The sequence below is a fragment of the Echeneis naucrates genome, chromosome 13 (genome assembly GCF_900963305.1).
Source record: "Echeneis naucrates chromosome 13, fEcheNa1.1, whole genome shotgun sequence".
NCBI classification, from domain to species: domain Eukaryota; kingdom Metazoa; phylum Chordata; class Actinopteri; order Carangiformes; family Echeneidae; genus Echeneis; species Echeneis naucrates.
Genome location: NC_042523.1, coordinates 16,671,134 through 16,688,344, shown reverse-complemented (window position 1 = coordinate 16,688,344; position 17,211 = coordinate 16,671,134). Strand labels below are relative to the sequence as shown.

Sequence of the window (17,211 nt, the reverse complement as noted above, 5' to 3'; positions counted from 1 at the left end):
GTGTGTGTGTGTGTGTGTGTGTGTGTGAGAGTGAGTAAGGATAGGGCCATATGAGTGTGAGTTCCTTAACTGTGTGTATTAGTGACATCCCTGTATTGTTTTCCACCCGCCTCCACAGCTGGAGGAGACATAAGCAGCATGACTGCCAGCATCCCTCTGTGTGTGTTTCTGCATATGTGTCACACTGCCACCCCCACAGAAACCCAGCCCACCAGGGCTGATGGTCGGCTGATGACTCACCACCACCTCACCTCCTCCTCTTTTCTGCTCTCTTCATCTCTTGTATTCTCCCCATACTCTGTTTCTGTTCAGTTCACATCTGCTCTTCATCCTCTCCTCAAATTCATGTCCCTCATTCCTTTTCCATGTCCCTGATTTCTTCTTCTCTTCCATCCTCTCACCCACTTCTATTTCAGACCCATCTGATCACCCTTCCCTGTGCTTCATTGCTCTCGTTTCCCATCTTTTACATCTCATCTCACCCTCTTCTACTACTCACTCTACTCACGTTTGCCCTTTTCTTAATCTATGTTTTCTTTCATTTATCTCCACCCCATTTTGCATCTCAAACAGTCTCTGGCTTATTCCTTCAGATTTTCTGCTTTTCTTTTTCTAGGTGCACCTCAGAATTCCTTCTTTCAAAAATTTAATCCAGGACTACTTACTAATACTCCTGACCTTAGTTAACTGACAACTTTCAGTGTTGATTTTCTTTCATCTCCACTTCTTCCTTCCTCCTCTTCTGTTCCCTCCTCTGAGGCCCAGCCCCTTTATCTTTATCTTAACCACATGTCAGAAGTAAAATGACTAATACCACAACCAATTCACTGACTTGTCATGGAGACAGTGTATTCACAGAAGCTCCTGAGAGCCACAATATAAACGTTTTACTTGTTAGGTACTCAAGGCTACGGGGCCTAGCCTGTAAATCTATCTATCTATGCACACACACACACAGAACACAATAGGCATATTTCCCCTGATGTTAAAAGGTTTCATGGAGCATTAGAGACAAATGGGACTGTTTATCTCAGCTCAGGAAGCTTTACGTTTGGAGTTGCCTGGTACATTGTGATCTATCGTGTGACTGTGAAGTTATGGGTCTCAGATTGATTGACCTTATGACTGTTATTGCACACATTCCTCTCTCTCCCATTTCTTGTCACAGACTTTCTTCATTGTGGCTGAAAACCAATCAAATTAATACTTCAAAGTGTATTTGGATGCAACACTCTCTTGCCACGATAAATGAGTTTTGTGGTTTTATTAACTTGGTCCTTTATGAAAAACATCTGCAACGCTCACCATCTTGATGGCCAGTGACTGCCCTCTTCTGGCTCCTCCGGGACCTTGCATCTAACAAATCTACTGCCTGTCTAATTTAATGGTGGGGTGAATGCCAATTTTCTGTTGCATCAACAAAGTATCCATTCAAAATATTTCTTGGCTTCCATTCCACAGCAACTACTATGTAAGGCTAGTGAGATATCTGGTAGTCCTTTATCCTGTGATTAAATGTAGTCAGTGTCTGAATTTGCCCAATTAACTTTAAACAAACTGCACTTGTACTCAAATCATTGATGTTGTAATGCATATATTATTGATAGTATTTTTAAATACTTCCTTCCTGAAATTACCTTTATGTGATGTGGTTAGGGCTAGTTGGTTAGTTTTTCTATCTTTGGAGTATCTCTGATTGTTGAAAAGCCACTTGCTTAAACAAAAGGTGTTCAGCTGTTTTTGTCGTCAAAACATTTTGGTGATGTAGGAAATTTCAGATAAAAAGGTCTTAATGTTTGGCTTGGATTATTCTTGGATGAAACAGTAGCATCATTAGATTGTGGGAGATGTTACACATATATACTGCAGGTTTCCATTTGTGCCATCATACAAGCAACAAACGCTTCCTGCTGCCACAGTGCCTACCGTGGGCAAAGACAAGTTTTAGTTTTAAAAATGTTTTTGAAAAGCTGTTTAAATACTTGTTAAAGAACAACCACCAGTTTTCTGCTACATTTTGATTCAGCTCACAATGATTGGTTGAGCCCCTTTAGGCCAAATTATTATTATATAGACCATGAAAGTATCTGACATATTATGTATACAATGCATGTCAATGCCAACTGATTGAGCATATAATAAAAGACAAATTGAAGTCCTTTTCCTTGCTGGAAAAAAAAAGAAAAAAAAGATGCTGTTAATTGCATCCTCTTGCAACATATATATTTTTTAAACATACTGCAGCCTTGGGTGTAGGGGAATTAGAGAGGGGTCTTTGGGATAATATCTAGTTAAAGTTAAAGGTATTTTCAGGGAAACAAACTGTTGTCCGGACTTTTCCGGAGGTCACATGACAGCCGCGCGGAAGCTTCTGCAGTTTAGCTGCATCAAGCTAGCAACAATTGGGCAGCGAAACGCCGGAAATGGTGGGACCCCGGAATAAAATGTCACCGCACAAACGGCCAGTGCCTGCTTTTATTTTGCTACGTATAACCGGAAACGGTACGTATACACAACCGGAACTTCACGAGAAGCCGCTGAGAGTCTGCTTTTTCACCCGTGAGAAAAAAATGTTAACCGCTATTCGGCGTCGTAGTTGTGTCCGATAACGCCGCTCCGCAAACAACAAGGACAGCACACTTCAGCCAGCCGGACCTTTGCGAAGACCGGGTGAGGTAAGAGGATGACAGAGAGCTGAAAACTCAGTTTGTTTGTTTTCTTTCGGGAGAAAGTGACGTGAAGTTTAAAAACAGCGTTAAACTGGGTGGATCGAACAGAGAGGTGTTTGTGGCTGTTACATTCACGGACTGTCCGAGAGCTGGACCGCTGCACAGTCAGTGAAATACATTTTTAACACATTAAAAACGACACTTTATGAGGGTAAAGGTTTGGTCCAAACACTCAAACGACTCGGCCCAAGTTAGTTTTTACAGGCTGGTCAATAGCTTAGAGGAAATCTGGTCACTCGGGTGGCTGCTTTCTTCGGCTGCCACACTGAGAGCTCTGTTCTCTCTCTGGGTGTTTTGTTGTTGGTCTCCAGAGGAATTCATTATTTGGAGTCTGTCTGATTATGATCGGACTCTTCAGTAATCTGCAGATGGTGCACCACATGATGGTGTCTGCAGGCTCTCTTTAGCAGGTGGACTTGTGAGTGACAGGTGGTTGTCCGGGCCCTGAGGTCTTTAGGGATTTTTATTTCTCACCTCTGCAGCCTGCTCCTTCAGTAGCACCTTACCACACAATAATCACATTTTGAAGACTGCTTGTCTGCTTCTTATTTCTTCAGTACACCACCAAGGTGCGACATTTTGAGCGCGTAGAAGTGATAAGGTGCGATCGGTAGTGAAACTGTAAAAGCCAGATCAAATAAGATATTGTGGTAACTATCGTACTGTTTTTCCTGTTTGTTTTGGGGGTTTCTTGTGCGATTATTTTCTCTTAGATCTGCAGTCAAAGAGGAAGACATTTCCCTCCGGGTTAAAAAGTCTTCAAATAGGGAACACTTTGCATTACGGTCTCGCTTAGTAGACCCTGAAAGTAAGTAAATACGCGATTTTGTGAATAGTTAATGAACGGAGTGAACTCTTGAATCGTGAAATGTAAGGCTCTGGTAGCTGTGCTTAATTTTGCTCTCTGCAGCAGGGAAACTGAAACTGGTTTTTATCACCACTGTATTACAGAGCTTCAGCTTCATCGGGACAACTTAGGTAAAGAATTGGATCGAACGACGTATGTGTCTTTAGAAAATGGTAATGTGATAAAAGACCCACTTAACGTGATTTTGAGACGGCTGTGTGAAGAACCATAACCTTGTAGTGGAATCTGTTGAGGAGGAACAAATTGTCTACTTTTTGTTTTCGTTTGAGCACACAACATAAAATCTCACTACTCCAAAACATTTCCACATCATTGTTGGGAGACATATACAGTTGGCAATTTATTTTATATGTCTACCTGTAGTTAATGCAGTCTGATACAGAAGTCTCACAATAAATCCCTTAATGTTCACATTTTGTTCAAACTGCTTTAAAGAAGAGTTGAACTTCAGGGTAAGTTCTACGGGTGCATTTGGTTACTGGCAGGACTGAGTCACTTTTCAGCTCTAAATTAAAGTGGGATGAAAGCAGTAATGTGTTTGGTTGTGAGTGTATGAGTTCTGTCGTGTGTGTGTGTATCTAAGTGTGTGTGTGTGCATGATTTTATGATTTTCTTTTAAGACAACGCCTTGATTAAAATAATAAAAAAAAGATAATTTTTGAGTATTATTTTTGGCGACTTTTGTTCTGATGACAGTAAGTGGCAGATAGGCTTACGGGAAGTAAGCAGAAAGAGAGAGGGTGGATTGATATGCATCATTGGTCCGCGAGTCAGAGTCAATCCCAGGACACTGCAACAACGTGGCATGCGCACTAACCACTTGACCACACATACTGCTGGGAAAATCATGTTAGTCACTAGACAACCAGTTGGCCCAGGGAAGGATAATGAAGCTACCACTAAGTTTATAAAGATCTCAAACATGTCTTTGACAGTCAGCTAATGCATCAATATCAATGTATCCATTGTAAGTGGATATTGACTGACTCAGCAGCTGGACCAGTTTACAGCTCTAGGTCGGTAGCTGTAACAGTAGCTGTGGCAACCTTGGACAGATATTATGACCCTAAATTTTACTTGTTGCATCCTTTGTGTTTTGAATATTGAATAACAAGGTATGTTTTGTTAAGTATTCTTTTGTCATCTGTCGTTAACCTAAATATATAATATATAAATGTCTCAAAGAAAGCTACTCCTGTTCCTTATAGACACATCACAATGTTGAAGCCAGTGTGTCAGTCACAAAAACTTGCTTTGTTCATTGTTTGGTTGCTCCTACGTGGGGTTTTGGCTAATGAAAACGTCATTGGACTTTAACCTTGAATGTTTCTCTCTCTCTCACACACACACACACACAAACAATCAGGCTTTTCACTCTTTTGCAATATAGACAAAAATGTATTTTATAGTTGATATTTCACTAACATCACCAATCTGCTGTATGCCATAGAGAAGTCTTCCCTTGTTTTACAGTGGTATGTTAGAGGGAGATACTTTTCTTTTTTGTTTTGAATTCTTCACATTACTAGTCTGTATTTATTCTACTCCATGATCCATTTCTTTTTCCTTGAAACCCCTTAAATCTTGGTTAAAAGAATTTATAATTGGTTTTGGATCATTTTGTCAGACCACGCAATAGAAGTGGTGCGGTGTAGTGATCTTTAAAATGGCTATAAATTTAAAACTGTCATTTGTATTAATCGGCCAAATTATGTAGAATATCTGCGTTAATTATAAGAAAAGATTAAGGCAGATCACATCTGCCATGATGCTTGGAAATACCATAGAATGATCATATATTTCTCATTAACACTTTGTTTAAAACTTGTGATGTGTGTTACAAAATACATAAATAATGAGGAAAGAAAGAGGAAGATTTATTTATACATAACCAAAGCTCAAATTTAGCCGTCATATGTACAGAATGATGTAAACTTTTAGCCACTCTAGGCTGAATATTTTTAGCATTTTAGAGATGCCCACTATACCATAGATGACTTTATGTTCTGGGATATATTTAGCATCTGTCATAGGTGAACCACCTACAGACTTTGGGTGATATTCCAGTCAGGGGACAATGATGGCCCATTTACAAACTTTTGAGGTCTCATAATCCTGTTTTAGAAGCCAGTCTTTCTTTAGTTTCACTCTTTTGACTTACTGCAGGATATTTCCTGGGATGCATTCTTCCCCTGTCCATGCAATGGTTTCTGTTCCCACTGGTTTTCACTAAACCCCAAAGCTAAATATATCCACCACCATGTATAACAGTTGGTAAAGGGTGCTTTTCATCCAATGTTGCCTGTTTATTTCTTCCAGACACACCATTTGGTGATTGCTGTTGACAAACTCATGGCAGCAGTAGTTGTTTCCAAAACATTTCTGGCTCCAGATGTTGACTTTTGTGATTCTGATTGTGGTTTCCCAAACCTGTCTTTTATGAAAAATTCAACCAGAAATTTTCATTCATCTTCTACCACTTATCTGTTTCTGGTTCTTGGGGGATGCTGGAGCCAATCCCAGCTCACGTGAGGGCAGGTCATATGACCAGTCCAACACAGAGACAGACAGACAACCACTCGACCTACAGACAATTTAGAGACACCAATTACGGGGGAACCGAACCCACAATCTTCTTATTGTGAGGCAACAATGCAAACCACTATGCTGCCATGCTCCCAACAAGTTGCAGACAGCCAGCTTCATTTTAACCCTAACCCACCTCCCCAGTGTTGCTGTTGTTTAGAATAGCTCATGGCTGTTGATTGAAGGTGTGAGAAGAAGAAGAGAGAGAATCTGCTCTGTCAATAGCTGACAATTTTTCATGATGTGACAAGGAAGAGTTCACAAATGTAAAATGATCCTGTCAATCTGAATGTCATGAGTGTAGAAAGGCATCTTCACTTTAGTTCATGTTTCCACAAGTTTCTATTTCTTTTTCTATACTATCAGTCAAAAGTTTTGACACACTTTCTCATTCAAATGAATAAGAAAGGTCGTCCAAAGTGTATATTTCTGTTTTTAGATATTTTTAGATTTAATTACTCTGAATTTTGTATAGTTTGTTTTGCTCTTTTTTTTCTTTTTCTTTTTTTTTTTTTTACATTTTATTACTTTGTTTTAAAAACAAGTTAATGTAAACTCAGCTCAAGTGACACATAATGTATCTTACATACGCGGAAAGTAATTTAGCGTGATGTCACACAAAACTGAAAACTACAAACAGAGACAAAATGGAGCATCCTGGCCAAATTAAATGGGGGGGGGGTTGACCTGGGCAACAGAATGGCCCATTGTGAAGGCAGCACAGAGAACCTGTTATTGGCAGCTTTCTGAGTGGGAGGGAGGGAGTCAAAAGGAAGATAGAGGGAGGGATGGATGAACAGAGGAGAAAATTTGAGGATAAAAGAATTGAAGAACAGAATCCAAGGTGGAAACTGCAGAATATGAAATAAAAACCAAGGAAAAAGGAACTTACCAGTTTATGACCGGTTATACTGACTGTACAGAATTTATGAGATGTCTACAGTCTGTACTTGGCTGGAAACTGTTTGTCATTAGAAAAAAGGTCACTATCCAAATTTTCACTATGGATTTAATACAGGGGTAGGTCCACATCATTAGAGGCACATGAACAAGGGCAGGTGTCCCATACCAAGAATGGAAAAAATTATTGTCCATGCAACAACTCCAAAAAACGCTGTCCTGGAATCAGCCAGGTTTTTGTCCAGAAATTTGCAAATTGGCAATATAAAGCTGGTACTATTGAGATACTGAATGTTCAGCTCAACAGGAAGATGGGGACAATGAAACTGAGTCCTTGGAAGCACATCATTGCCAGGATGAATGTGCACTTTCTTTCAAATTGAGAAGCTAAAGGTACCTTTCTTGGCTGTTCCTTCATAAATTTTAAAAATGACAGAAAATAAATTCAGCTGGGAAGCCTGAAGGTCGTTACTGGGCTGCTACAACTGGGGGAAAAACATTAAGTGAGAGGACAAATTTGACAACAGTGTCCGTTGAACCTAAGGTAGACAGTACTGACAACCGCGAACCGAGACAAAATGGAGCAACCTGGCCAAATTAAAAGGGGGTTTTAAACCATCCAAGCTTGATCCTGCTTCCAGTCTTAAATATAATGTAGGGAGACATTCCCTGCATATATCTAAGTCCTTTGTATCTGATTCTCAAAGATGTAAGTAATTGATATCAATCTTCTCATCTTACTTAGGGTATGACGGCAGACGCATTTGTTAAAGTTACTGATCTTTGTTTGGTCCGTCATGGCTGGACTGCAACATTTTCAGCTACTGAGTGCATAAATCTGCTGCAAGGTTTTTTAAACAGCTGTTTTCCTTTTTGTTTTTCTTTGCACATTCAAGTATTTAATGCTTGTCTTTCTTGACCACATACACAAAAAGTACCCACCTGATTAAGGACTTCTTGTTTCAAAGGGCTGAGGAGAAAATTCTATCTGGTCAAAGATGCTGAGGCCAGCTATTGAAACCCATGTGCAGCTCAAAAGTAATTTTTAGAATGTTTTTGCTTCATGAGTAATGGCGTAGTGACAACTGAAGACTAATCAGACCCTAATTCATTGGGTGAAGGCTTTCTTAGTTCCTCAATTCCAAAAGTAGGAACTATTTGGTATGAAAAACTAGAATAAGATTCATACTGTCCTCATGCCTCTGTGGCCTTGTTAGAGGAAATGCTTGACAGGAAATGAAATGCACACATTTCAACATGCTCACACACTGGTGATGAGTTTTACTTGGACTGAATAGTTTGGGGTACTATGTGTTTCATGCAGCTATACTGTTACTGAGCAGATGCTCAGCATAGGTCAGTGAAAATTTATGCAAGAAAATCTGTACTTTGATAAATACGAATTTTCCTTTTATTTCTTTTTGCACACCAAATATAAATTGTAATCCATATCAGCAGTTTTCATGGACTAAAATATAGTAAGTGAGTGGGTGAAAACAATGTGTGCCTACACATAGCTCAAAAACACTTCCTCCAATAGTGGCTGTGGTGTCAAGTACTTACTTTAAGACAGCTGCTCAAAAACAATGCTCTGTAAGTTAGGTTATCACAAACTTACTATGCTTGTATGTCCTGTCCAGAGGTAGATGCACATGTTTTGTAATAAGAAGCCCTCATATGTGTAATGAATTATACAATTAGTATTGCTCTAGTGGCAGTCTTTTAAAAAGTTAAACATGATCATGTCACCTTAGCAAGTTTCTGTATAGCCAACCCACATTGTACTGTTTGTTTTAAGACTCTGTGTAGACACTAATGTGGGCTGAAGTGCTTTTTGAAAAGATAGCACTCATCAAAATGTCTAAACTGCAAGAGGATCTTAGTCAAGGCATTAAAGCAACTTCCTCTTTTGCTGAGGTTAGAATCACCTACACTGATAACACTTAATAATACCATTTTGACACTGCTGTCAATAAAAATGTCCTCTTGTTGGATTTATATATTTGTAATATAGTTTCAGCTGTCCGTTTTTCAGGAAGCTACATTATTTATTCACTTAAGCATCATAACACATTCCCCAAAGCAGAATTTCTCAAAAGAGAGTGTTGTTTTCAACTGATTCGGTTTTTAGGGGGCTGATGGGTGATATATACGGCCACTCTACTTTTTTTAATCTCCATTACATTACATCATGTACATTTATCTCTAATTAGTAATAGTTTTGGAGAAGTTTATTATTATTATTATTATTACTATTAGATCCTAATTTATTTAGGATTGGAGAAATGTAAGAAGAGACAAGGTTGACCAATGAAGTTTAGTCCTTCACTTTTGTTCTCTTTGTATTCCATTAGCAAATGCCACCCAAATGCCAACTGTTGAGTATGCTGTAACTATGAGATCAATTGCTTAGCAGATTGAGATAAGTAGAGAGGTTCATCAATCTTGTTTTTATTCTTCGCCTCTGCAGGCACTGCTCTTTGCCCACTTGACTCTTCTTGCTGGCTATCAATTTTTCTGACATCTGCCTATTTTCAATTTAGAACAGAATAATTGATTGTTTCACAGAGTCCACACTGACAAGCGGCCTACAGATGTGATGCCAAATATTTTTTGTTCATTGGTCCTGAGTTTTTAGGCATAGGTATGTGCTAATTATCCCAAAACGTCAAAGATCAGCTAAAGCAATCAGGCAACTCCCAAACAAGTGGAATGAGAGTGTAGAGTGTCATTTATCGAAATACCATTTACACTTTGTCACACTGTAAATATTTTTTTGTCTTTCACAGGTTGTGAAGGCCATGGTCTGAGCTGGTAAAATCAGCAATTTCTCTGTGTGTGGGAACTTCTCACATGCTGCAGGCAAACACATCAATCATGTCACAATCTGAGTCTTGTACAAAAGTGTTGGACTGGTTAGGTGTTCTTCGTCTGGAGCAGTATTCTAATGCATTTCAGAGCGCTGGGCTAGCAACATTATGGCAATGTCGCAACCTCACACCAGATCAACTGGAACAGATGGGCATTACCCTGCCAGGTCACCAGAGACGCATCCTGGCTAGTCTGAACAAAACGCATTATCGTGACACACAGTCAGATGCTCACATTAACCCTCTACAGTATGAGCAAGATCAGAGATCAGAAGAAACGGAACACACCAAAGTGTTGCAGAGGGAGAGACCTGTTGCGATTCCAGTGGAAGAAAAACCTGTCCTTAAGCAAAGGGAGAAAAAAGAAGCAGCGACATCAAGACCTACGCCAAAGGAAAGAGAGAAACCAGTCCCAAAGGACCGACACATAGCCAGAATGAAAGAGGAAAATGGAGAGGGAGAGAAGAAATTGGTGCCTGAACAGAGACAAATAGCACCCAGACGAAGGGAAGAGGACGAGAGTGAGGGAGGAACTGATGGAGAGAGAGAAAAGCCTGTGCCTAAAGAGAGGACAAAATTTCGCACTACTGCTCCAATGGACTGTCCCTCTGGCCCCATTATGTCTCCAACTCTTGACACCTCTTTACCTCCTGTTCCCCCACGAAGCACCCCCAATTGCCCTCCCCAGCGCTTCACATCCGTGTTGAGCCCCGACCCTCCTCCCCGAACCTCTGTCTCCCCAAAACTAGACAGACATGAGGTCAAAGCCCCAGCTGTACAAAGGGAATCCCAGGGTTCGGCCCCCACCAGGACTCCTACTCATCCCTCCGTACAAACACAGCCACAGACTTTATCCATTCAGCCAGTCACCCAACATGTTGTTAGTGATGGAGGAGGAAAAGCCTCTCCCATCTCTCCTATGGCTTCCGTCAGCAATGATGGGCATGCTCCACCTCTCCCTCCAAAAGTAGGGGGAGGACCTAAAGGCCCTCCACCAATTCCACACCGTTTTCCTGCGCAGGCTCAGAGAACTCTTAGGTAAGACTATAGTTTGCTTCTACACTGTTTAAGATCAGTTTTCAATGTTTTATTCCTGCTTTAGGAGCTCTTGGATCTCCTGGAGACCCATTTTAGAGAAGAGATGTGACAGGCCCTTGATTATTTTATCCAAACAACACTAGCTTTGCTCTCTTTTTGATGTGATTTATCAATTATCATAATAAATATTTTAGTGAAAAACACATAGGAGAGACAGAGGCTCATGATTAAATAGGTTAACTGGACTATATGCTGTATGTGTATTGACCTTGAGTTAAATGGTATTATCAGGGTGAGTTTTGATCAAATACCTTTTTTCTGAGTGTCTGAAAGAAAATGACAAATGATGATGTAAATGCAAACCATGTGTCTTCAGAGATAAACGTAATAATGCTGCCATCCATTGGACAAGATGGTGAAATGCATCGCAGTTGCAGTAAACAGAAATATAATTTGTGGCTTTGAAACACTTCCTGCAATGAAAATTAGAAGCCTCATAAAACTGACAGAGCAAAACCTATTGACTGGCTGACTGGCTGACCGAGTGGATCGAATAGTCACTGCATTGTGACTACCGTTATATGTGAATAAGACTGAGTTCTGTGTGTTTGCATTGTGGCTTTCTGTTGCCCAGTTATGAACTGTCATATTTCCCATTTACACACATGGATTTGTTTTTAAGAAGCTTCACATCTTTCATTTAATAGAAGCACATTATTATCTTTAGTTTCACTGACAAGGCTATGGTAATCTTGTCTTTCTGTGTAGTTCTGATGGTCGTTCTCTCTGTTTCCTGGGGGTATCACCACCAGTTTGAAGAAAAGAAACCTAAGCCTTACCTCATTCTGTGGAGTAGTGCTCTCATGAGTAATGTTTGACAGTGCTTTGAAAGGAAACTAGCTGTAGAGAAAGGGAGGAAGTTGAAATAGAAAATAGCAACGAGTGCCAAAACAGTGTTTAAAAACTCCAAATTAATCTCTGCACATGATGAAAATAATAGAGAGAGTCAAAAAAAGACACTGAGGAAAAGAAGCACTTGTGTTACCAGACACCACGTTAACACTTTCACTCTGTTTTTGCTCTCTTGGTTCCTTGTTAGTGTGCTCTGCCTCCTCCCATCTTCTGGTTAGCTGGTCATTTCCTCTTATTCTTTTTTTCTCCCTCTCTCCTCCGATGTGTGTGTGTTTAAGCCTGTTGTATCATCATTGAAGAGGACTCCTTTTGAACAAGCCTAGATGGGTAACATTCATAAAATCAAATCTCTGCATGTCTTCACTCTGTCTCTACTTGTTTGAGTCGACTCTGTTCTACTCTCTCCCTCACTCTATTCAGTATCTGTGCGTTAAACAAGGAAGCCTTGCTTTCTTGCTGTGCTCATGTTTTCTGTTGTGTTGTTGCAGTGTTTTCATTTAAATTGAGAGCAGGGTGTTTCCCAGTGAATCTTTTATTCTGTTTAGATTCGATGAGTTTGTTTGAAGAATACAAAACTAGTAAGTTGAGACCTCCTAAATCCATGATGGGTTTAGCTGTCCAGGAGATCAGGTCTTTGACTTCGCTAAGCTGTGGCATTAGCACAGGGGTGCTAATGCCACAGGGTAATGGGGTTTTTAAACAAACCTCATGAAGCATCTACATAATCTGTATGTTAAAGTGTGGAATAGATAACTGCTATTCTGATGAGTCAGACTGTTGCATTTTGTTTTACATGAAACACCAGAAAGACAAGAAGATTGGTGCTGAAAAATATGCCTGTCATCCCTCACCACCAAAAGCAGAGGATTATATGTATTGTTAGATGTTGTCATGTTGAGATATTTCTTCCAGCCGCATTCGTTCAAACACATGGAGTGTAGGAGAAAAGGGAATGGACATTGTTTCCTCAGCCACTGCCATTTGTTTGTTAGTGGTAAGCAGGTTAAATATAGCAATTAGCTAGCACTCTTCCTCTGAAAAGGAGGAACTGTGTCAACGGATCAGTTTCCCGTCAATGTGGGTCTTGCATATCATTTTCTCCTTATTACTATTACTTATTCTTATTATTTAACGGAACTATTATGGAGCATATTCAGCTAATTCATATGTATAGTTTAAATCATATGTGGCCACAAGTTTCTTCTTAAATGAGGGAAATGTACTCAGGAATGTTGCCAAACAATCAACATGTTAAAGTTCAAGTGATCCACCATCTGCTGTCTACAACTACATGAGAGTAGTGTACCTTAAACTGAGAGCACTGTTTTCCCCACTATTTGACTGTTATTATTATTGACAGCTATTATTTGTAAATGTTTGAAGTAAGAAGTTGTTTGAACATTTTAGAAAGCTCCTCTTTAATGTTTTTACGCCCTTACTAACATAACCGTAATGAGAAGGAACTCTACAAAGAACAGAGGAATAAAGAGGAACTTTCACAATTCTGGATGGATGGAAACCAGGCCTGTTTGCTCATTCCTGACTTTCCCGTCAGCAATGAAACAGTGTACACTTTGAAGGCAATTTAACACAATGGGAGAACAAAAAACCACACATAATAGTCATAGATCACTAGACCTGATCGTGTGTCATTGTACTGCATTTGGTTGAAACACAATCATACAGTTGTTATTCCAGCCAAAATCACTATTGTACTGCATACCGTGGAAATAATTTGGCTGAGGTTGTGAAGTTTTTTTGAGCTGTTGTGAGTGTAAAATAGTGAGGGTGATGAAAATTCCCTGAATGGATGATACCCGGTTATACTCACCCAAGCTCCGTCGGAGGGAAATCGTAAAGGTATTATTTTTTGTCATCATGGGGAGTTCAGTGTTGTTAGGGTTAACATAAAGCTGTAGGATGCAGGCGTTTGAATACTTTTTGAAAGCACTGTATGCTTGGATATCTGCGTGTTCATTTGAGATGTGTTAGGGTTCTATTATATTTTTTACTCCTACATTTATTTATGCATCACAATAAATAGTAATATCACAGCTTTGAAATGCCACTCCCATGCCCATAGTGCATCTATAGTGCATGCATATTGTGTTTTTGTGTTCAGGCATGTGTGTGTATAAGGGGGGGAAAGAGGTCTAGAGGTATGCTGTTTGTACTTTTAGATGTTATCTTAAAGCTAGCACAAGTTTAGACTTGCTTAGGTAAGGAGTAGAGAGTGACATTGACAGGAGGAAAATGAATGGATGCTAGTTTTTTACATTTCTTGGAACAATTCTGTTCAAAATGCTCTGAACTGAGGATTTAGAGCATTAGTTAATGCGGACTCAATCTAATTACCAAAGTGATTACACTTTTTTTTTGTATAAACTGCTTTCATAGAAAGTGGACATTTTTGAAGTATGTGCCAGAAGTAGAATGGGTGAGGTTTTCTTTGTAGTGTTTATCTATGAGACAAAAGAAGACTCAAGTGAATGTGTAAAGGAATATATTTCCAACATGGCATGTACAGAATCACCCAGATACATGGGATTTTCAGATGATCTCAGATTATCATGATGTCTGAGGATTTGTTTTCTGATCTCCAAACTTCTGCTGATCTGTCTTGTACCTCTTTATCCCTCAGCCCCTCCCCCACCAAGATAATAGCTGATGAGTTGCAAAAAGACCAAATTCCACAGGTTGCACCACGCATCAGGACACCCCAAACTGAAGAAAATGCACAACAGTCAACTCAACCTGACACAAACCTAGATCCACCTTCCAGGAAAGTCCCCCAGAGTCCCTGTCAGTATAGTAAGTAGCATAATCTCTGTTTTTCTATTATTATATTTTTTTTTACTCCAGATGTTGGAGAGAAATATTGCATAATATGTATTCAGTCTCTTAATCTTTTTTTAATCAGATATGGCCTAACATATTTTCAACTTTAGGACTGACTTTTGAGTTCTTTTGGATGGCGATGTTATGTAAAAATGCAACTCTGAATTGTGCAAAAGATATATTCCTTGTCCTTTGAAGGTTGTGGGGGGGCTCTGAGCCAATCCTAGTTAATCCATGAAAAGGGAAAAAAAAGTACAATGGGCTTCAATTTACAAAATTGATATCTGCGGAGGTATCTATATAGCATGCAAATTGCCAGGGAAAATTCAGGACTGCTTTGAAGTCAGGTCATTTTTCAATCTTACACCCATTAATGGCTGAGCAGTTGATACATTCAACCAACCAGATCAAAAGCCATGCTATCTTCAGAGTTTCACCTTGACTCCTGTCAACAAACAGTCCGAACCATGTGACATTAGGGCTGCAGTTGTCTTCAGACCTGAATGCTTGTGCTTATGATTGCCCTTTAGGGTTTTAATTTGTTCTAACTTTATCCAAGTAACAGCATTTGTAATTCAAGATTTGAGCTTTAAATACTATGTAAATGAAATAAAAAAAAATTCAGCTTTTGGAATAGACATGGAAGACAGCTCCTCCTTGCACAAAGGAGCATTTAACGGACTTTTTGCTATAAGTATCAGTTACACTACGTGTAACTGATACTTCAAATCTATTTCCTTTTAACTCATTATAACTAGTTGGCAAAGAGGGAAAACTGATGCTTAACTGTATATATTTGGTGCCATGCACTAAAAGATATGCTATTTATGGCAAATGCCTTTAAATTATTAAGACTATCCAAAATTCAGCAACATTTGATGAACTTAAAACCAACAATGAGTCAGTTCTTTAACCAAAGGGTAAAGAGTCTTTCACCATATGACTATGTAACAATGTTGAGGCTATTATTACTGATAGAATTCGTCTGTCCTTACTGCAGGCTTACATCAAGTTCAGGGTTATCATTTATAAGCACACTTTATTGATAGATTTCTGGATGCAAATTTGAAGATTTCCCTGAAAACCAAACTGCATAACTATATTCTCATCCTCTACTCCTTTCACCAGGACTGAGTTCAATTGAGGATGATTCTGATGATTATGAGGATCCAGATTTGTTTAATCCCTCTGTGCACCGCATGAACACATCAGACAGGGTAATGGTGTGTAAAGTGAATGAAACGGTTTTCTACCTTTTAATCCCTCCCGCACTTCTCCTCCTGCACAAAGTGAGTGATATCTAACTCTTCCAATAGGATATGTCCCTGCAAGTACCTGGTCAGGCAAAGGCACGGTACAATTCTTTGTACAGTGACGACGAGCAGTTGGATGATGATGATGATGAGTGAGTCAAGCATGAACACAAAAACCATTTACTCCAAAAATAGCAAGAGATTTTATTAATTTATTTATTTTTGTTTTGTTGTCCAAAGTTCTACTCCATGGCAAGAGTTGGGTGTCTGCAATTTGCAAGGAAGTGTCTACTTGCCAAACACTGGCAGACTGGCTTCAGCCAGTAAAGAAGACAGTGCTCAGCTTGGTGCAGTCATCAAAATGGGCTGGCTGGACAAGAATCCACCCCAGGGGTATAAATTAAAACACACAAACAAAAGTGCCTATTTGTAAAAAACAGGAACAACTGAATAAGTGAATTTACAACTACAAAACAATAATTTAAAAAAGGATACACATACTAAATACTTCCTTGTTTACCTATGCAATGCAGCAATTCAAGCACTTTTGTATCTGTTTACTTTTAGAGCACATCGTGCCTCACAAATACATCAATGAATGATAAGCATGTGCAAGTGAATGCATGTGTTTGTTTGTGTTTGTTCTCTCACTTAGGGCTCTTTATTACCAGAGACGTTGGGTGAAGCTAGATGCGGACTACCTAAGATACTTTGACAATGAAAAGGTAACAGAAAATGAATACAGAGAAAATCATTAAATCAGTCGTAGAAGTATCTGCTGACATATTCAGACAAACTTTTACACTTAAAAAAGGAAGCTGCAAACTTACCCAAAATGCTCGCCCTCATCTATGAACACACATAATCACACCCTTAATCTGCATGCAGAATGGTAGATACTGTACGGATCTGTTTAACTTTCAAGTTCATGTTGTGTGTATGTGGTGTCGCAGGAAATATATTCCAAAGGAATCATTTCTACAGCCTTCATCACTAATGTGAGCAGTGTAGGAGAGCTCAAGTTTGAGGTTGCCACAAACAACAGAACATTCATCTTCAGGGCTGAAAGTGAAGGTCTGTCTTTTTTTCCTGTCCATTTGTATGTGAGTGCTCATGCTCCTGCATGCACAAGCTTATATTGTTATATGTCACACGCATAAGCATGTACAAAGTTACACTGCTCTAAGTTAATATATATTTGTTCATGCAAATTGCAC

The 17,211-nt window shown here is 39.3% G+C and overlaps 1 protein-coding gene across 5 annotated transcripts in view; it reads left to right on the top strand.

Annotated features, from left to right (window-relative positions):
* Nucleotides 1-2,563: 2,563 nt before the first annotated feature.
* arap1 (ArfGAP with RhoGAP domain, ankyrin repeat and PH domain 1) overlaps nucleotides 2,564-17,211 on the top strand; it is a 37,930-nt gene continuing 23,282 nt past the window's right edge. For 3 of the 5 annotated variants that reach the window (XM_029517120.1, XM_029517119.1, XM_029517117.1), the window contains exons 1-8: nucleotides 2,564-2,675; nucleotides 9,873-10,991; nucleotides 14,545-14,714; nucleotides 15,870-15,964; nucleotides 16,058-16,146; nucleotides 16,235-16,387; nucleotides 16,650-16,719; nucleotides 16,948-17,068. In XM_029517120.1, the coding sequence (XP_029372980.1) occupies nucleotides 9,937-10,991; nucleotides 14,545-14,714; nucleotides 15,870-15,964; nucleotides 16,058-16,146; nucleotides 16,235-16,387; nucleotides 16,650-16,719; nucleotides 16,948-17,068 (1,753 nt within the window). In that variant the 5' untranslated portion in view covers nucleotides 2,564-2,675; nucleotides 9,873-9,936. Of the gene's footprint in view, nucleotides 2,676-9,872; nucleotides 10,992-12,141; nucleotides 12,231-14,544; nucleotides 14,715-15,869; nucleotides 15,965-16,057; nucleotides 16,147-16,234; nucleotides 16,388-16,649; nucleotides 16,720-16,947; nucleotides 17,069-17,211 lie in introns of those variants that run through there. The other 2 variants (XM_029517118.1, XM_029517121.1) reach the window with 2 other exon arrangements.